The 17171-nt window shown below is 46.5% G+C and overlaps 1 protein-coding gene across 2 annotated transcripts in view; it reads left to right on the top strand.

The window, feature by feature from the left end:
- Positions 1–17171, top strand: part of AXL (AXL receptor tyrosine kinase) — a 31381-nt gene that overhangs the window by 12249 nt on the left and 1961 nt on the right. Inside the window, exons 9-19 of one of the 2 annotated variants that reach the window (XM_066349975.1) lie at positions 436–586; positions 796–822; positions 2351–2483; positions 2787–2878; positions 5762–5857; positions 5989–6066; positions 7867–7959; positions 8344–8465; positions 9074–9183; positions 13667–13826; positions 14299–14435. In XM_066349975.1, coding sequence (XP_066206072.1) covers positions 436–586; positions 796–822; positions 2351–2483; positions 2787–2878; positions 5762–5857; positions 5989–6066; positions 7867–7959; positions 8344–8465; positions 9074–9183; positions 13667–13826; positions 14299–14435 — 1199 coding nt within the window. The remainder of the gene's footprint in view (positions 1–435; positions 587–795; positions 823–2350; positions 2484–2786; positions 2879–5761; positions 5858–5988; positions 6067–7866; positions 7960–8343; positions 8466–9073; positions 9184–13666; positions 13827–14298; positions 14436–17171) is intronic. The other variant, XM_066349976.1, reaches the window with a different exon arrangement.

Here is a 17171-nt window from a genome sequence, read left to right on the forward strand (position 1 = left end):
GACAGTTGTATAGCATCTTGGGGAAAGGGTGCGTTTTCTTATTTTCAAAAAGGTATTATGTGAACAAACAGCATCCCTGGGAAGGAAAGATGGGATGGGAAAGAGGGTGGAATTTAGAAAGGGAGGGAGAAATGGGAGTGAAAGATGAGAATTCAATTCTTCAACAAAAGTACTGTGTACCATGTTCTGTTGTAGGACTTGAGGACATGGAAGTGAATGAGACAAGTCCTGTCCTGGTGGAGCTGATATTTTAGTGAGCACAGGGATGGAGAATGAAGATGAAGCAAGTGAGGATGAAAGGATAGGAAGAGGAAAGGGAGAAGCAACTAGAGACAAAGAGAAGGTTTCCATAAGTTTGGGGAGTTGAGGATAAGGTTGAAAGCTTAAGAATTAGGAACCGGGGCTCTACCCTGATGCCAAGTGTGGATGTCCTAGGTGCTAATGGACATAGGGCTAAAGCAAGAGGTGACCTTGGAGCTGCGGGAGGACAGGACTGTGCCCAACTTGACAGTGAGCGTGGCAGCCTACACCGCCTCTGGGGATGGACCCTGGAGCCTCCCTGTACCTCTGGAACCTTGGCGCCAAGGTAACTCTTAAGCCATGTCAACCCTCTTCAGCCTACCCACAGGACCTTGTCTTTACCAGATGCCCTGACTTGTTTTCTGCAACTTTCAGTGTTACTGCAATCTGGGCTTTATTCCTACCCAGAACCTTACTGAGTCTCACTTCTTCACCCTTGTTACACCAGTCTTGCCCTTCCTGAGCATGTCCTCCCTCTGTCCTTTCTCCTCACAGGGCAAAGACAGCCAATGCACCACCTGGGTAAGGGCTTTTGTACCCTCTTTTCTCCCTACCTTCCCTCAACAACCAGTGAGGACCCCATCTCAACATACATGCTCTTTTCCCATCCCTTTTATGTTCCTCAAACTCATCACTCTAATCCTCTATTTCTTGGGTTTGTAGTCTTTAATAGAGGTGCTTGAAATAACAGTGTACTATAGGTGCTCAGTGAATGATGGGCTGATAAGTGGATGGATGGATGGATGGATAGATGGATGGACGAACCAACAGATGAATTACCCCTCTCACATTCTTCCCTCTCAAGTATTTCTCAACAATTCTCAAATATTTCTCTTACACCCATTGCACCCTCCTAATACTATTATAGTGCACCTCTTATAACTCATCTCACTATCCTTAAATATTTCTTACATGCCTTCTTGCATTTTTTTGCATAGCCTTTTCACACTAACCCACTTTCTTTTCCTCTTCACCCAATTATAATCCTTCATTCCTCATATATGTCTTCCAAACCCAATACATGCCCACACTTCTCATTCACAAACTCTACACATTTTTTACACACTCCCTATACATCCCACATTGTAAACACTGAAAAACTTTCAGTCCATACTATCTCTCCTTGAATACTTATCCAACACTCCTTACATGTTTCTCCCTCACCACTAGGCAATCCTAGCCCAGTCCCACTGTCTGCACACATGCTGACCCCAAACTCCTGGTATACTCAGCACATGCCTGTTCTCCATTTCTTACACATGCACTGCCACCCTTTCTGCACACCCTTTCCATTAATCCCCTGTTCCTCATCTATCCTTCCTACATTTTTACATGCTTGTTGCACACTCTTCTCACACCAAAGTTAATCACTCCTTGTATCTAGCTCTTTGAATACTTCTTACTCACATACCCACAATTCCTTTAACATTCATCTCTACACACTCCTTTGCACACTACACCCTTTTGCACATTTATTTTACTTTATCCTTGCTATGTAAAATGTTCTGTAGTCATCATATACTCCTCAAAAATATTCCTGGTCATTTATCCTAAGAACTTCACAGTTCTTGCGTGTTTATTGCACCTGCCTCATGCATCCATCCTACACTGCATGCTTTCTCTCCCCTACTTGCCTGTTTTTCTACACCCAGTTCTCCCTCCTTGCACAATTATCACACATATCACACACTCCTACACTACACTACATGTGATTTGCTCATACCTATCCCATGTTCATCCAGCCCTCCTTGCATTATTATAACCCATTCCACACAAGTTTCTCACTCCCCTCCCACAATCCTTCCACACTCAATTGTCCATCCCACTCTTACTTCACCCACCCTACATGTTTCATAGTCCCACTCTAGTGCTCTCTCATATCGCATTCATTGCATGCCCTGACCAGATCAGCTCAATCTCCCCAGCTATGTAAGTGCACCTATCACAGACCTCATCAAATATGTTCACCTTCCTCCAACATCACCCCCTTGGGTCCCAGGGAGATGGACCCAGGGCCTCAGCCATGACCTGTCCCCCATGCCCCTGACAGTGAGTGAACCTCCAACCCCCTCCTTCTCATGGCCCTGGTGGTATGTACTGCTGGGAGCAGTTGTGGCCGCTGCCTGTGTCTTCATCTTGGCCCTGTTTCTTGTCCACCGGCGGAAGAAGGAGACCCGCTATGGGTGAGTTAGAACTCTGTGAGTAGGGAGGCTCATGTGGACTAGAATGGAGAACCTGGAGGCAGGGAGACAATGAAAAGGCTGGTGCAGAAGGAGATATTACCAAGAACTAGAATGAAAGCAAGGGTCTGGGGAAATGAAGAATGAATGGAAGGAAGAAGGTAGCAGTCCAAGACATGTTCAGCAAATGCTAGAGGAGAGGGCAGGCAGGGCTTGGGCTTAGGATGGTGCTTGCTTTCAATGCTGGTGGAAGGAGGGGTTCCTCATGGCTCTGCCCCGTCCTCACCTCCCCCCCATTCCCTCCAGAGAGGTGTTTGAACCAACAGTGGAGAGGGGTGAGTTGGTGGTCAGGTACCGTGTTCGCAAGTCCTACAGTCGTCGGACCACTGAAGCCACCTGTAAGTGAACGCCATGCCTCCCTGCCCTGGTTTGGGGATAATGGTTATAGAGATTTAAGCTTCTGTAGATGCACGAACCAAAAGTTTCTGAAAGTCTTGGCATACTAGGATGTTAGAACCACAAACCAAAGAACGTCAGAATTGTGGAATCACATAGAACCTTAGAATAATAGAATTTTAAACAAAATAAATATTGGAAGACTAAACCTCAGAGCCATAGGATCTTAGAACAATATGTTGTTGTTGATGATGATGATGATGATATAATTATGATGCTTATAATAACAGTTGAGTTTAGTACCTCCTAAGTGACTGTTCTAAATACTCTACACATGTCACTTAATTTAACCCTCCAAGCAATCCAGTAAGGTAGGTGTGTTATCCCTTCACACACACACTTCACAGATGAGGAAACTGTGGCATAGAGAGGTTAAGAAACTTTCTCAAGGCCACACATCTTGTCATCTGTAGAGCTGAGATTTTAAGCCAAGCAGTTTTGCTCTGAAGTCCATCAACTTTACTGTCTCTTGGAATTATAGAATGTTAGAGGTAGAATAGATCTTGACCTAAAAAATTATAGGCTCTCCCTGTTAACCACTTCACTTTTATCTATGTCCTTGTGTCTCAGTTTTATATCCCACCTATGTGTAAAATCCTAGATATTATTCTTAGCTTTTTCTTTTATTTATTTATTTATTTTTTTTTTTTGTATTTTTCTGAAGTTGGAAATGGGGAAGCAGTCAGACAGACTCCCATATGCGCCCGACCAGGATCCACCCGGCATGCCCACCAGGGGGCGATGCTCTGCCCATCTGGGGCGTCGCTCTGTTGCAACCAGAGCCATTCTTGCGCCTGAGGCAGAGGCCACAGAGCCATCCTCAGCACTCGGGCCAACTTTGTTCCAATGGAGCCTTGGCTGCGGGAGGGGAAGAGTGAGACAGAGAGGAAGGAGAGGGGGAGGGGTGGAGAAGCAGATGGGCGCTTCTCCTGTGTGCCCTGGCCAGGAATCGAACCCAGGACTCCTGCACACCAGGACAACGCTCTACCACTGAGCCAACTGGCCAGGGCCTCTTAGCTTTTTCTGATTCACTTATTTCACTTATTATTATGTTCTCAAGGTCCATCCAGGGACCTCAGAGGCCATCCAGTCAAATCTCTTCATCTTTCCATTTGGGAAAACTTAAATCCAAGGGGAAAAAAATCATCAACGACACAGAGTTAGGTCTCTTCCTAGCACTCAGTGAGAAGGCTTCCAGGCCCCAGGGAGATATTAGAAGGATCTGGAACAGCCATTAATTTAAGAGGAGAATGAAGAGGAAACGAGCAAGCCACAATGATCTAATGGAATAATATGCGACGGCAATTCTCAAAGTGTGATCCAGTCCCTGGAGGTCCCCGAGATCTTTGCAGGGAGTCTGTGAGGTCAAAACTATTTTCATAATAATACCAAGACACTTTTGCCCTTTTACACTCTCATCCTCTTACAAGGATTCAATAGAGTTGTCCAGAAGCTTCCTAATGTATGATGTCATCACTCTGTTGGTTGATGGACTGTGTGCTTATATATTCTTGTGTTTTAAAAATCTATTTGTTTTTATTTTGAATACAGTAAATATCTATATATATAAACCATATAAACAAGACCTCTTTTTTTTTATTTTACTAGGGTGACATCAATAAATCAGGGTACATATGTTCAAAGAAAACATGTCCAGGTTATCTTGTCGATCAATTATGTTGCATACCCATCACCCAAAGTCAGATTGTCCTCCGTCACCTTCTATCTAGTTTTCTTTGTGCCCCTCCCCCTCCCCCTTCTCTCCCCCCCCCCCCCGTAACCACCACACTCTTGTCAATGTCTCTTAGTCTCTAAACAAGACCTCTTTACAGTTCTCTGTAATTTTAAGAATGTAAAGGGTCCTAAGGCCAATAAATTTGGGAACTGTTTCTATACAGCAATGAAAATGAATACATTACAGCTACATACGGCTTCACAACAACTGTCTCATAAACATCTTGTAGAGTGAAAGAAGCCAGCACAAAAGAGAACATAATGTGTGATTCCATGTTACTAACAAACCCAAACAGAGAAGGGTAATCTGTGGTAAGAGAAGTCAAGAAAGTGGCCACCGTGAGATGACAGGTCATGTTCAGATGGTCGGGGTTTTTTGTTTTTGTTTTTTTAGTGAGAGAGAGAGAAAGAGGGACAGACAAGCAGAGAGAGAGACGAGAAGCATCAACTTGTTGCAGCATCTTAATTGTTTATTGATTGCTTTCTCGTATGTGCCTTGACCGAGGGGCTCCGCTAAGCCAGTGACCCCTTGCTCAAGCCAGCAACCTTGGGCTTTAGGCCAGCAACCTTTGGGCTCAAACCAGCAACCATGGAATGTCTATGATCCCACACTCAAGCCAGTGACTCTGCGCTTAAGCCAGAGACCTTGGGGTTTTGAACCTGGGTCCTCAGCATCCTAGATCTATGCTCTGTTCACTAGTCAAGTGGTCATGATCTGTTCTTGATCTGGGTGCTAGTTATACGGTTGTGTTGTTTTGTGAAAATTCATCAAGCTGCTCACTTGTAATTTATTTCAGATTATATACCTCAATAAAACATTAATAAATATCTTTAACAACTGGTATGGCAGGGTGCTGCCCTCTGGTGTGAGGTTATATGACAGGCTCCAATCCTTTAGCTGGCCACCATGAGGAAGATTCAGGGGGTCTAGGGGAGGAGCAAGGGTGTGTGGGGGGTACTCAAGGCAGTAGCTAGTTTTAAATAAATGCAGAAGTATTTCAGTATTTTAATAACGGGTATATGCCTACTGGTGAGCGTCGCCTGAATGTCAGCCCGGCTCCATGGCTCTGTATGCCTCCACCCCCATGCAGTGAACAGCCTGGGTATCAGCGAAGAGCTGAAGGAGAAGCTGCGGGATGTGATGGTGGACCGGCATAAGGTGGCCCTGGGGAAGACCCTGGGAGAAGGTGAGTCCCCCTTAGCGTACATACACATCCCTGAACCACAGAGTCCTTCACTTCCCTACACCCACCCAACCACAAGAATGCAATCCCCACTGGCTCCGCTGAGGTCAGCGTCTCCCTCTGGTCCCCTACAGGAGAGTTCGGAGCTGTGATGGAGGGCCAGCTCAATCAGGATGATTCCATCCTCAAGGTGGCTGTGAAGACAATGAAGAGTGAGTCTGTGCATGCATATGCACGCATGTGGGACCCTCACCCCCTAGCCTAGAGCCCTTCCCTATGCCGCTAGGGAGGCAGAAGAGCATAAATGTTTACAGCAAGTTAGCCCTACCACAGAATCTCAGTGTTTCCAGGCAGGGAATAAAGTCCATATCAGGTACTTCTACGGAAGAAATTTAATATGGAAAGATTACTTCAAAGGTGTAGGAAGGACTGAAGGAACACCTGGAAGCAGTGAGGCAACCTGGAGATTAACAACACCTCTCAGCCTGAAGGGTGGAGGGAGGGAGTGGTGTTTCCGGTGGAGGGAGGAAGTGGTGTTTCCAGAGCCCATGGCCAGGGGCACCTGGTAGGAGTTGGGAATCACAGAATTAGGGGCAACCTTGTGGGAGCTTAAAATACAAAGGAGACACAGCCACCACCAGCCCAATACTAAGAAATAATAGACAGGGTGAAATACCCTGGCTTCCCTCCTCCTGCCCACCCGCCAGTTTCCCTTTGGCAAACTCCAACAGAAAACCAATAGGAAAGTGAGACCAGAAATGTAGGTTTTGTTTAGAAAGAGAGAAAGAGATCTGTTGTTCCACCTATCCATGCGCTCATTGGTAGGTTTTTGTATATGCCATGACTGGGGATCAAACCCACAACCTTGGTGTATCAGGACAATGCTGTAACCAACTGAGCCACCCAGCCAGGGCTGGGAAATGTAGTTAGCAGAGTAGGAAAGGTCTGAAATGAGGTACACCTAGAGTCATCATTTACCAGCTGTGTTATCTCAGGCAAGTGACTATCCCTCTCTGAGCCTCCCATTCCTCATGTGGAAAAAAATGATCGTAATGGCCCTACCTCCTAGGATGCTGTGAGGCAAAGCACTTATTGCTGGGGATGGAACACAGTACATGCAGTTAATGTGACCCTATTATTTACACATCAGAGAAGGTGAGAGCCAGTTCAGGGTCACACAGCACAGGAAGTCCATGGCAGGAAATGCTTTCCACACAGAGAAAAAGCATAGAGGTTCAGGCTGGAGCTGGAGGTGAAGGAGGAACAATCCGTTCTGAATCACAGGGGCTAAGAGCTTGGGTTATAGTTATCCCTCACTCACTCATTTATTTTTAAGCACTTCCCTATGTACCAGGTAATATTCTCAAACTGGATTTCAATCCCAGCTGTGCAGCCTTGGGCAAGTCACTTTGCTTCTATGAGCTAGTGTACTGAGCTGTAAAACAGGAAAAATCATATGGATCCCATGGCTGTTGGAAATATTCTGGGACACAGTCTATTGTAGTGTGTGCACATGGACCAAGAGCCTGACATTGAATTCCCCCTATTCCCCTTGCAAGCTGTGTGTGCACTCAGACAGGTTGCTTAAACATTCTATGCCTTGGTTTCCCCACCTTTAAAATGGAGAAAATAGTTCTGGCCATATAGCTTGGTTGGTTAGAGCGTCGTTGGTGCAGAGGTTGCCGGTTCGATCCCTGGTCAGGGCACATACAGGAATAGATTAATGTTCCAGTCTCTCTCTCTCCCTCTTCCTCTCTCACTAAAATCAATCTATAAAAAAGAAAAAAATTAAAATGTGGAAAAAAATAGGAACATCCCAGAGGATTAAATGAGTTAATATATGTAAAGCGCTGAGTATAGTACCTGGCACTTAGCAATCATGTTTGGTGGAGAAGAAGAAGAAGATGATGATGATGATAATGATGAAAAAGAGAAGAAGGAAGGGGAATACTCCTTCCACCCCTTTCTCCTCCCATCCCCTCCTTCTTACCCCCCTCCCTCTCTCCCCCAAGTTGCCATCTGCACAAGGTCGGAGCTGGAGGATTTCCTGAGTGAGGCTGTCTGCATGAAAGAATTTGACCACCCAAATGTCATGAGGCTCATTGGTGAGGAGCGGCTGATTTAGGGGGGCTACAGACTTTGTGGAAGCAACACTAGAGGGAAGACCCGTCTGGCACTGGGAAGATCAAACCTCCAGGCTCCCTGTTCTAAACTCCCTCAGAGTCAGTAAACTACCCCCTCCTTCTCTCCCTCAGTTTGGAATGTGACCTCTGACCTTTCCCAGACATAGCTAAGGTCCCAGGAGAGCTATGGAAACGTCCCTGAAAATAGTGCTGGAAATGGCTTCTCTGAAGCTTGGTCTTTGCAAACCCCCACAACAATTTGGAGGCCAGATTTGAGGGAGAGGTACAGACAGAGCTGGGAGAAGGGATGGCTTTCCTTTCTGTCCAACTGGAGTGACAAGGCTGCCTGGCGTGGGGGCGGCTCAGGCGTCTGTTTCCAGGGTTCCGAACTAGAAGGCTTCCCGGCACCTGTGGTCATCTTACCTTTCATGAAACATGGAGACCTCCACAGCTTCCTCCTCTATTCTCGGCTTGGTGACCAGCCAGTGGTGAGGGGCATTTAATTGTCCAATTTATAAGTATTGATTGAGCATCTACTCGGTACCTGGCACTACTCAGACACTAGGAAGACTGTGGTGACCATGAACTGGCTCTCATGGAGCTCTCTGCCAGTGGGGGAACCAGCAATAAATAAGTTAACAAATAAACAGGAAGATAATTTGAGTGCTAGGAAGGAATTATAGAGTAGGATGAATAGTAGGAAGGCAGGCAATTAGTTTGGATGGACCAGGAAGTCTCACTAAGGAGGTGACCTTGAAGGAGGAGCTAGTTGGTGGGAGGTGGGGAGATCTGGGAACAGCATGGGCAAAGTCTCGGAGATAGGAACAAGCATGACTTGTCTGAAAACCAGAAAAGAGTTCCCTGGAAGGAGCGTTATGCAGAGGGCAAGAACAGTAGGAGTTAAGTCACAGAGGAAGCCAGGACAGGATTTTATTAAGGGCCTTGTTGGAAAGGGTTGTATTTAATTCTTGGAGCCATGGGAAACCATTACAGGGCAGAGCTAAACATACACAGGCAGGGAAGAAGAAAGGGAGGAGAGATGGATCTCGGAGACTCTACTGACCTCTACTCCACTCCCTCCTGCCCTGGCCCCCAGTTCCTGCCCACTCAGATGCTGGTGAAGTTCATGGCAGACATTGCCAGTGGCATGGAGTATTTGAGTACCAAGAGATTCATACATCGGGATCTGGCTGCCAGGAACTGCATGTGAGTGCTGAGCCATCCAGGAACAAAACCAGCCCCTTAAGGAAGCCCCTTCCTTCCTTCCTTCCTTCCTTCCTTCCTTCCTTCCTTCCTTCCTTCCTCCCTCCCTCCCTCCCTCCCTCCCTTCCTTCCTTCCTTCCTTCCTTCCTTCCTTCCTTCCTTCCTTCCTTCCTTCCTTCCCAAGATGGAAGGAGGAGCTAGACACACACATTCACCTCACACAGGTCAGAACTCAAGACTGGGATAGAGAGGTCAGCAAGGAGGCTGGGGGAGGCTTCCTGGAGGAGGTGGGTCATGAATTGAGATTTAAAGAATGTGGAGCCTAGCGTGCGGAGGACCCGGGTTCGATTCCCGGCCAGGGCACACAGGAGAAGTGCCATTTGCTTCTCCATCCCTCCGCCACACTTTCCTCTCTGTCTCTCTCTTCCTCTCCCGCAGCCAAGGCTCCATTGGAGCAAAGATGGCCCGGGTGCTGGGGATGGCTCTGTGGCCTCTGCCTCAGGCGCTAGAGTGGCTCTGGTCGCAACATGGCGACGCCCAGGATGGGCAGAGCATCGCCCCCTGGTGGGCAGAGCGTCGCCCCATGGTGGGTGTGCCGGGTGGATCCCGGTCAGGCGCATGCGGGAGTCTGTCTGTCTCTCCCTGTTTCCAGCTTCAGAAAAATGAAAAAGAAAAAAAAAAAAAAAAAGAATGTGGAGAGAAAAGAGGCAAGAAGGTGGACTCAGTGGGCAGCATGAGGTGAATAGAGTGGTAGAGGTGACCAATTAGGGTGGTGACATTTAAACCTCAATTCTGTCCCCCTCCCTGCTGAGTGTCTTGCCTGGGTCTGCCCTTGGGGAGGGGTCATACTGGGTAAGGAGATTAGACGGGCCCATCAATGGATGTGTGTGTGTGTGTGTGTGTGTGTGTGTGTGTGTGTGAATCAGAATCTTCTATTAAATGTGTAAAATGTTCACAACTCTCAGAAATATGGAAATTTTTTTATTCCCCTACACTTTTTATTTTGAAAAATTCCAATCCTACAGAAAAGTTGAAAGAATTGTACAGCGAACACCCTACACCCTCCTTGTTGAAATTTTCCCATCTTTCTCCTCTTCTCTGTCTTCTCTCTCACCACCTCAACCATTTAATATTAAGTTGTCAAATTGGTGACATTTCTTCCCTGAATCTTCAGTAGATGTTTCCAAAGAATAAGGAGTTATGCCTAGAGAGTCATAATTCTATTATCACACCTAAGAAGGTTATCAATAATTCTGTAACATAATCTAATATCCAATTCATATTCAAATTCTTCCAATTGCCTCCTGAAATGTCTTTAGGGCTATTTTTCCCCCTGAACCAGGCCCTCTTCAAGGTTTCCACATTGCATTTGGTTGTTATGCCCTTTTGGTCTCTTTTAATCTAGCATAATCTCCTCCCCACCACCACCTTTTAATATTTTAATGGTATATTTTGGTATATTCTTTTGGAAGAGACCCATCCAGTTTCTTGTAGGATGTCCTGTATATATGATATATCTGCTTCTTTATCATGGCATTTGCCTTGTTCCTCTGTTCCCTGTATTTCCTGTTAATGAAAAGTAGATCTAAAAGCTTGAATAGACTCAATCAAAATTAAATTCCTTTATATCTGTAACTTGGGTTGATTCTAGTCTAGCCCCCAAGGTAACACTGACACTGAAAATCAGAGTGGAAATTAATTGTTATGCACCTGTCATTTTTAGGTTAAGTTAAAATATTGAACTATTTCCTTACCATGTTGGCAGTTGGTCACTACCCTACGCCTCCCACACGCTCCATAGCCATCAGCTTAGATGCCTGACCACCATCCCTCTCCACCCCCCTGCCATGACCCTCTTAACCTCCCCTGGGCCCAGCAGTTAAAGTTTAACTCCTGGGATATCAAGGGCCTCCAGGGTCTCTTCTAATTGGTCATTGCCCAAAGCTAGAAACCATCAATTCTTAAAAAAAAAAAAAAGAATCCTAGAAACTCAGATGCAAGAATCTGGAATATTCTATTTACCATATATAAAGCACAAAGACAAGGAAAAGCAATCCATACTGTTAGAAGTGAAGCTCATGGTTAACCTTGGAAGGCTAGTTACAAGAAGGGAGGACTGGTAATATGTTTCTTTTCCATACTTAAAAAAATTAATGTCCACAATTAACTTATTTGCACTAAAGTTTCCTTCTTCAAAAAAATTATGTATATTTTACATACACTGAAATATGCACATCTTATGTGTGAGCTCAATGAATGTTTATATTTCTTTAGACCCATGTAGACAACCACCATTGTGTCAACATAAAGAACATTTCTGACCCCAGCAGTTTCCTTAATGCTCCCAGTACCTTTTCCTAAGAATAAAAGGGATAATCACTCTTCTGAACCTTTGTCACATCAACTTCTGTCACTTGTTCTTAAATGCCGTATAAATGACATCATGCAGTCTGTACTCCTTGGCGTCTGGTTTCTTTCACTCAGCATGATGTTTTTGATATTAGCCCATATCGTGTGTGTGTGTGTGTGTGTGTGTGTGTGTGTGTGTCACTAGTTTGTTCTTTTTCTTTGCTGTGTAATGTTCCTAGTATAAATGTCCCACAGCATTCTGTTTCTTAATCTGGTTGCTGTTGCCATGGGTGTGTTTGTGAAAAGTCAGTGAGCTGCTCACTTAAGATTTGTGCATGTTTCTGTATATATATATTATACATCAAGAAAAATAGTCTGAGCCTGACCAGGTGGTGGCACAGTGGATAGAGTATCGGCTTAGAATTCTGAGGACTCAGATTCAAAACCCCAGGATTGCCAACTTAAGCGCAGCTTCATCTGGCTTGGGCATGGGATCACAGACATGACCCCATGGTCACTGGCTTGAGCAAGAGATCACTGGCTCTGCTGGAGCCCCCTGGACAAGGCACATATGAGAAAACAACTAAAGTGCCACAATGACGAATTGATGCTTCTCATCTCTCTCCCTTCCTATTTGTCTGTCTATCTATCTTTCTCTCTCTCTAAAAATAAATAAATAAACAAACAAACAAACAAACAAACAGTTTTTAGCCCTGGCTGGGTGGTTCAATGGATAAAGTGTCATTCCAGCACACCAAAGTCACAGGTTTGATCTCTAGTCAGGGCATGTACGAGAAGCAATCAATAAGTACACAATTAAATGAAACAACTAAGTGGAACAACAAATTGATGCTTCTTTCTCTCTCTCCCTTCCCCCCTCCCTCTCTACTCTCCGCCTTCCTCTATCTCAAATCAATGGAAAAACTTGTTAAAAAAGAAAAAGAGGACCTGACCAGGCAATGACACAGTGGATAGAGCATCAGCCTGGAATGCTGAGGACCAGGTTCGAAATCCCAAGGTCGCCGGCTTGAGCGTGGGCTCATCAGCATGGGGTCGCTGGCTTGAGCATGAGATCATAGTTATGACCTCAAGGTTGCTGGCTTGAGCCCAAGGTTGTTGGCTTGAGCAAGGAGTCACTGGCTCAGCTGGAGCTCCCTGGTCAAGGCACATTTAATAAAGCAATCAATGAACAACTAAGGTGCTGCAACAAAAAATTGATGCTTCTCATCTCTCTCCCTTTCTGTCTGTCAGCTGTTTTCTCTCTCTCTCTCTCTCTCTAAAAAAGAAAGAAAGAAAAAAAGAAAGAAAGAAAGAAAGAAAGAAAGAAAGAAAGAAAGAAAGAAAGAAAGAAAGAAAGAAAGAAAGAAAGAAAAAGAAAGAAAGAAAGAAAGAAAGAAAGAAAGAAAGCCTGACCAGGTGGATAGAGCATCAGACTGGGACTCAGAGGACCCAGGTTTGAGACCCTGAGGTCGCCAGCTTGAGCCCAAGGTCGCAGGTTCGAGCAAGGGGTCAGTCAGTCTGCTGTAGCCCCCCGGTCACGGCACTTACGAGAAAGCAATCAATGAACAACTAAGTTGCCACAAGGATGAATTGATGCTTCTCATCTCTCACCCATCCTGTCTGTCTGTCCCTATCTGACTCTCTGTCTCTGTCCAAAAAAAAAAAAAAAAAGAAAGAAAACAAATGTTTTTAAGACTTTATTTATTCACTTTAGAGAAGAGAGAAAAAGAAAGAGAGAAGGGGGGGAGGAGCAGGAAGCATCAACTCCCATATGTGCCTTCACCAGGTAAGCCCAGGGTTTCGAAACAGCAACCTCAGCATTCCAGGTCGATGCTTTACCCACTGCACCACCACAGGTCAGGCTGGATTTTGTTGCTGCTTTTTTTAAATCAGTGAATCAAACCCAAGAAGCTTAGGAAAGACTTTAGGGTCTGGCAAAAAGCCTAAGCTGAGAAGGCCATGGAGGAAAGAACATGTAACACAGCTCCCTCCACAAAGGGGGGAAGGAGGGACGACAGACTTCTACCCCCAAACAGGCAGCCAGGGTGAGAGATAGAGACAGGTCTGAGAGTCAGGGTAGGCGTCCTGGTGGAGGGAGCCAATGTCGTGACCCTGTCCCTCCCCTGCTTCCTGGCAGGCTGAACGAGAACATGTCTGTGTGTGTGGCAGACTTTGGGCTCTCCAAGAAGATCTACAATGGGGACTACTACCGCCAGGGACGCATTGCCAAGATGCCAGTCAAGTGGATCGCCATTGAGAGCCTGGCTGACCGCGTCTATACCAGCAAGAGCGATGTGGTAGGTGCACCTCTGACAGGAGAAGGGAACAGTGGAGGGTGTGGCCCGATCATCTCCCACTGTGCCTGGGCTCACAGGGGCCTGTCCCCATGGTGTGGTATGGTGGGTGACTAAGGATAGTGGTATGGACATGCTGAGGCTATGTATAGGCCCACGTGTGCCTAGTGGCAGGTTCTATATGGGACATGTGGACAGTTTAGGTTAGGAGAACTGGTAAGTATATATAGGTGTGTATAGCCAAGGTATGGAGTGTGGCACATGAGGCCATGTGTCCATTAAGTGTGTAAATGTGTACATGGTTGAGTGTGTCTGTGTGTGCGCAAAAGATACCTCTATGAGTGTGTACTTGTGTACACTGATTCTGTGAATAGCTGTGGTGTACCCACAAAAAAAGCTATGTGCACATAAATATGTGCTGGGGTCTCTCTATAAAGGAGGGACACTCTAATTCTCTCCCCTCTCCCCTCCACAGTGGTCCTTTGGGGTGACAATGTGGGAAATTGCCACTCGGGGCCAAACCCCATATCCAGGAGTGGAGAACAGCGAGATTTATGACTACCTGCGCCAGGGAAACCGCCTGAAGCAGCCTGTGGACTGTCTGGATGGACTGTGAGCACCCTTAGGACTCCCCCTCCCCAGATTTTGCTCCAAAACCCTGGGCACCCCACATGGCCCCAACATATCTTGTATCTTCAAAAACTGTATAGAATCCCTCAGACCCCACCACCCCTGCTCTACAGGGATGTGAATTAACAAATGGTGTAACAGGGTGTGAATTAGCAAAAGGCTCCCTTTTCTTCTTTGCCTTGTGAGTGGAGTGTAGGCTGTATCAACTCCCTCAGCCACTACTGTGCAGTGAATAACTGTACAACTCTACCTAGAGGACCTGCCTCTGAGACCCGCCCTGCCCCCACTCTCAAAGAATTCTAATCTGTCCCAGACTCCTGAGCACACATGCTTTCCCCAGATGCTCTTCAACACCCAGGACCCTCTGCAAAACCCTTCAGGTTGTTATATTGAGCTTCTCCAAACTTTCAAGTCTCCTCTGAGATGTTCTCAGGCTCTTTTAGGACAGTGCTTTTCAAACTTTGTTGTCTCTTGACACCCAGAGGAATAGAATATTTATTCAGCACTTAGGGGTAAAGAGACGATGTTGCTGGGTCAGAAGGCGATAGCCTGGGACCGAAGATTCCCCAGGTCCTCCATGGGTGTCCAAGAGCTGAGGGGAGTGACAATAATAGCTAACATTTCTTTTTAAAAAAAATTTTTTTTTTTCATTTTTAGAGAGGAGAGAGAGAGGGAGAGAGAGAAACAGAGAGAGAGAAGAGGGAGGAGCTGGAAGCATCAACTCCCCTATGTGCCTTGACCAGGCAAGCCCAGGGTTTCGAACCGGCGACCTCAGCATTTCCAGGTCGACGAATAGCTAACATTTCTATAGAACTTGCTAGAAGGCACTGTTTTAGGTACTTTGCATGTATTAACTCATTTGGTCCTTCCAGTGGCCATATGAAGTAGGTTGGTAGCATTATTATTACCATTTGCAGATGAAGAAACTGAGGTCCACAGAGTAGGACATATCACTTGCCAAAGGCTACATAGCTGGTCTATTAGTTATCTATACCTCCAAATCCAGTAGCTTAAAACAGCAAGCAAACCTCACAGTTTCTGAAGGTCAGAGTCTGGGAACAGCTTAGCATGGTGATTCTGAATTAAATTTTCTAATGAAGTTAAAGTAAAGATTCAAGGTGATTCTGAGTCAGAGTTTCTAATGAGATTACTGTCAAGATGGGGCTGCATGGCCCTGGCCAGTTGGCTCAGCGGTAGAGCGTCGGCCTGGCGTGCGGGGGACCTGGGTTCGATTCCCGGCCAGGGCACATAGGAGAAGCGCCCATTTGCTTCTCCACACCCTCCCTCCTTCCTCTCTGTCTCTCTCTTCCCCTCCCGCAGCCAAGGCTCCATTGGAGCAAAGATGGCCTGGGCGCTGGGGATGGCTCCTTGGCCTCTGCCCCAGGCGGCAGAGCGACGCCCCCTGGTGGGCAGAGCGTCGCCCCTGGTGGGCTTGCCGGTGGATCCCGGTCGGGCGCATATGGGAGTCTGTCTGACTGTCTCTCCCCATTTCCAGCTTCAGAAAAATACAAAAAAAAAAAAAAAAAAAAAAAAAGATGGGGCTGCAGCCATCTGAAGGTTAGGACTAGACGACTGTTTTCAAGGTAGCTCACATGCATGACTGGCAGGAGGCCTCCGTTCCTTGCTACGCAGACTCTGCCATAGTGTGGTTTGAGCTTCCTCACAACATGGTGGCTGGCTTCCCCCAGATGAACATTCTAAGAAAAAGAGTAATGAGGAAACCACAGTGCCTTTTACAGGCTAGTCTCAGTTGTCACATACACTATCACAGCTGCTGAGTTAGCGTCACGTCAAGAAGTCCAGCTCAGACTTAAGGGGAGGAAAGTTTGGCTTCATATTTTTCTTCATTTTTTAAGGTTTTATTATATATTGATTTTAGAGAGAGGAGATAGAGACAAAAAGGCAGGGGAAGAGAAGGGGGAAACATCAACTTGTTGGTTGCTTCTCTTATGTGCCTTGACCAGGCAAGCCTGGAGTTTTAAACCAGCAACCTCAGCATTCCACGTTGACGCTTTATCCACTGCTCCACCATAGGTCAGGCTAGGCTCCATCTTCTGAAAGGAGGAATGTCAAAGAATTTGAGCACATATTTTAAACCAACACAGCTTGCAAGTATTTGATGCCTTTCTGTCCTGGGGAGCCACATTGGAAAGCTCTGTTCTAAAACACTCCCACTAGAGCCCTGGCCGGTTGGCTCAGCGGTAGAGCGTCGGCCTAGCGTTCGGAGGACCCGAGTTCGATTCCCCGCCAGGGCACACAGGAGAAGCGCCCATTTGCTTCTCCACCCCTCCGCCGCGCTTTCCTCTCTGTCTCTCTCTTCCCCTCCCGCAGCCGAGGCTCCATTGGAGCAAAGATGGCCCGGGCGCTGGGGATGGCTCTGTGGCCTCTGCCTCAGGCGCTAGACTGGCTCTGGTCGCAACATGGCGACGCACAGGATGGGCAGAGCATCGCCCCCTGGTGGGCAGAGCATCGCCCCATGGTGGGCGTGCCGGGTGGATCCCAGTCGGGCGCATGCGGGAGTCTGTCTGTCTCTCCCTGTTTCCAGCTTCAGAAAAATGGAAAAAAATAAATAAATAAAAAATAAAACACTCCCACTAGAATACTGCACCATACCCAGAGAGATTTCACAAGACCCTTTCCAGCTGCAAAGTGTACCAAGAACCTCTCAGAAACTCTTGAGAATTCTTCAGTCTTCCTAGATGCCCCCTAACTGCTATA

This window comes from Saccopteryx leptura, chromosome 9, assembly GCF_036850995.1.
Source record: "Saccopteryx leptura isolate mSacLep1 chromosome 9, mSacLep1_pri_phased_curated, whole genome shotgun sequence".
NCBI classification, from domain to species: domain Eukaryota; kingdom Metazoa; phylum Chordata; class Mammalia; order Chiroptera; family Emballonuridae; genus Saccopteryx; species Saccopteryx leptura.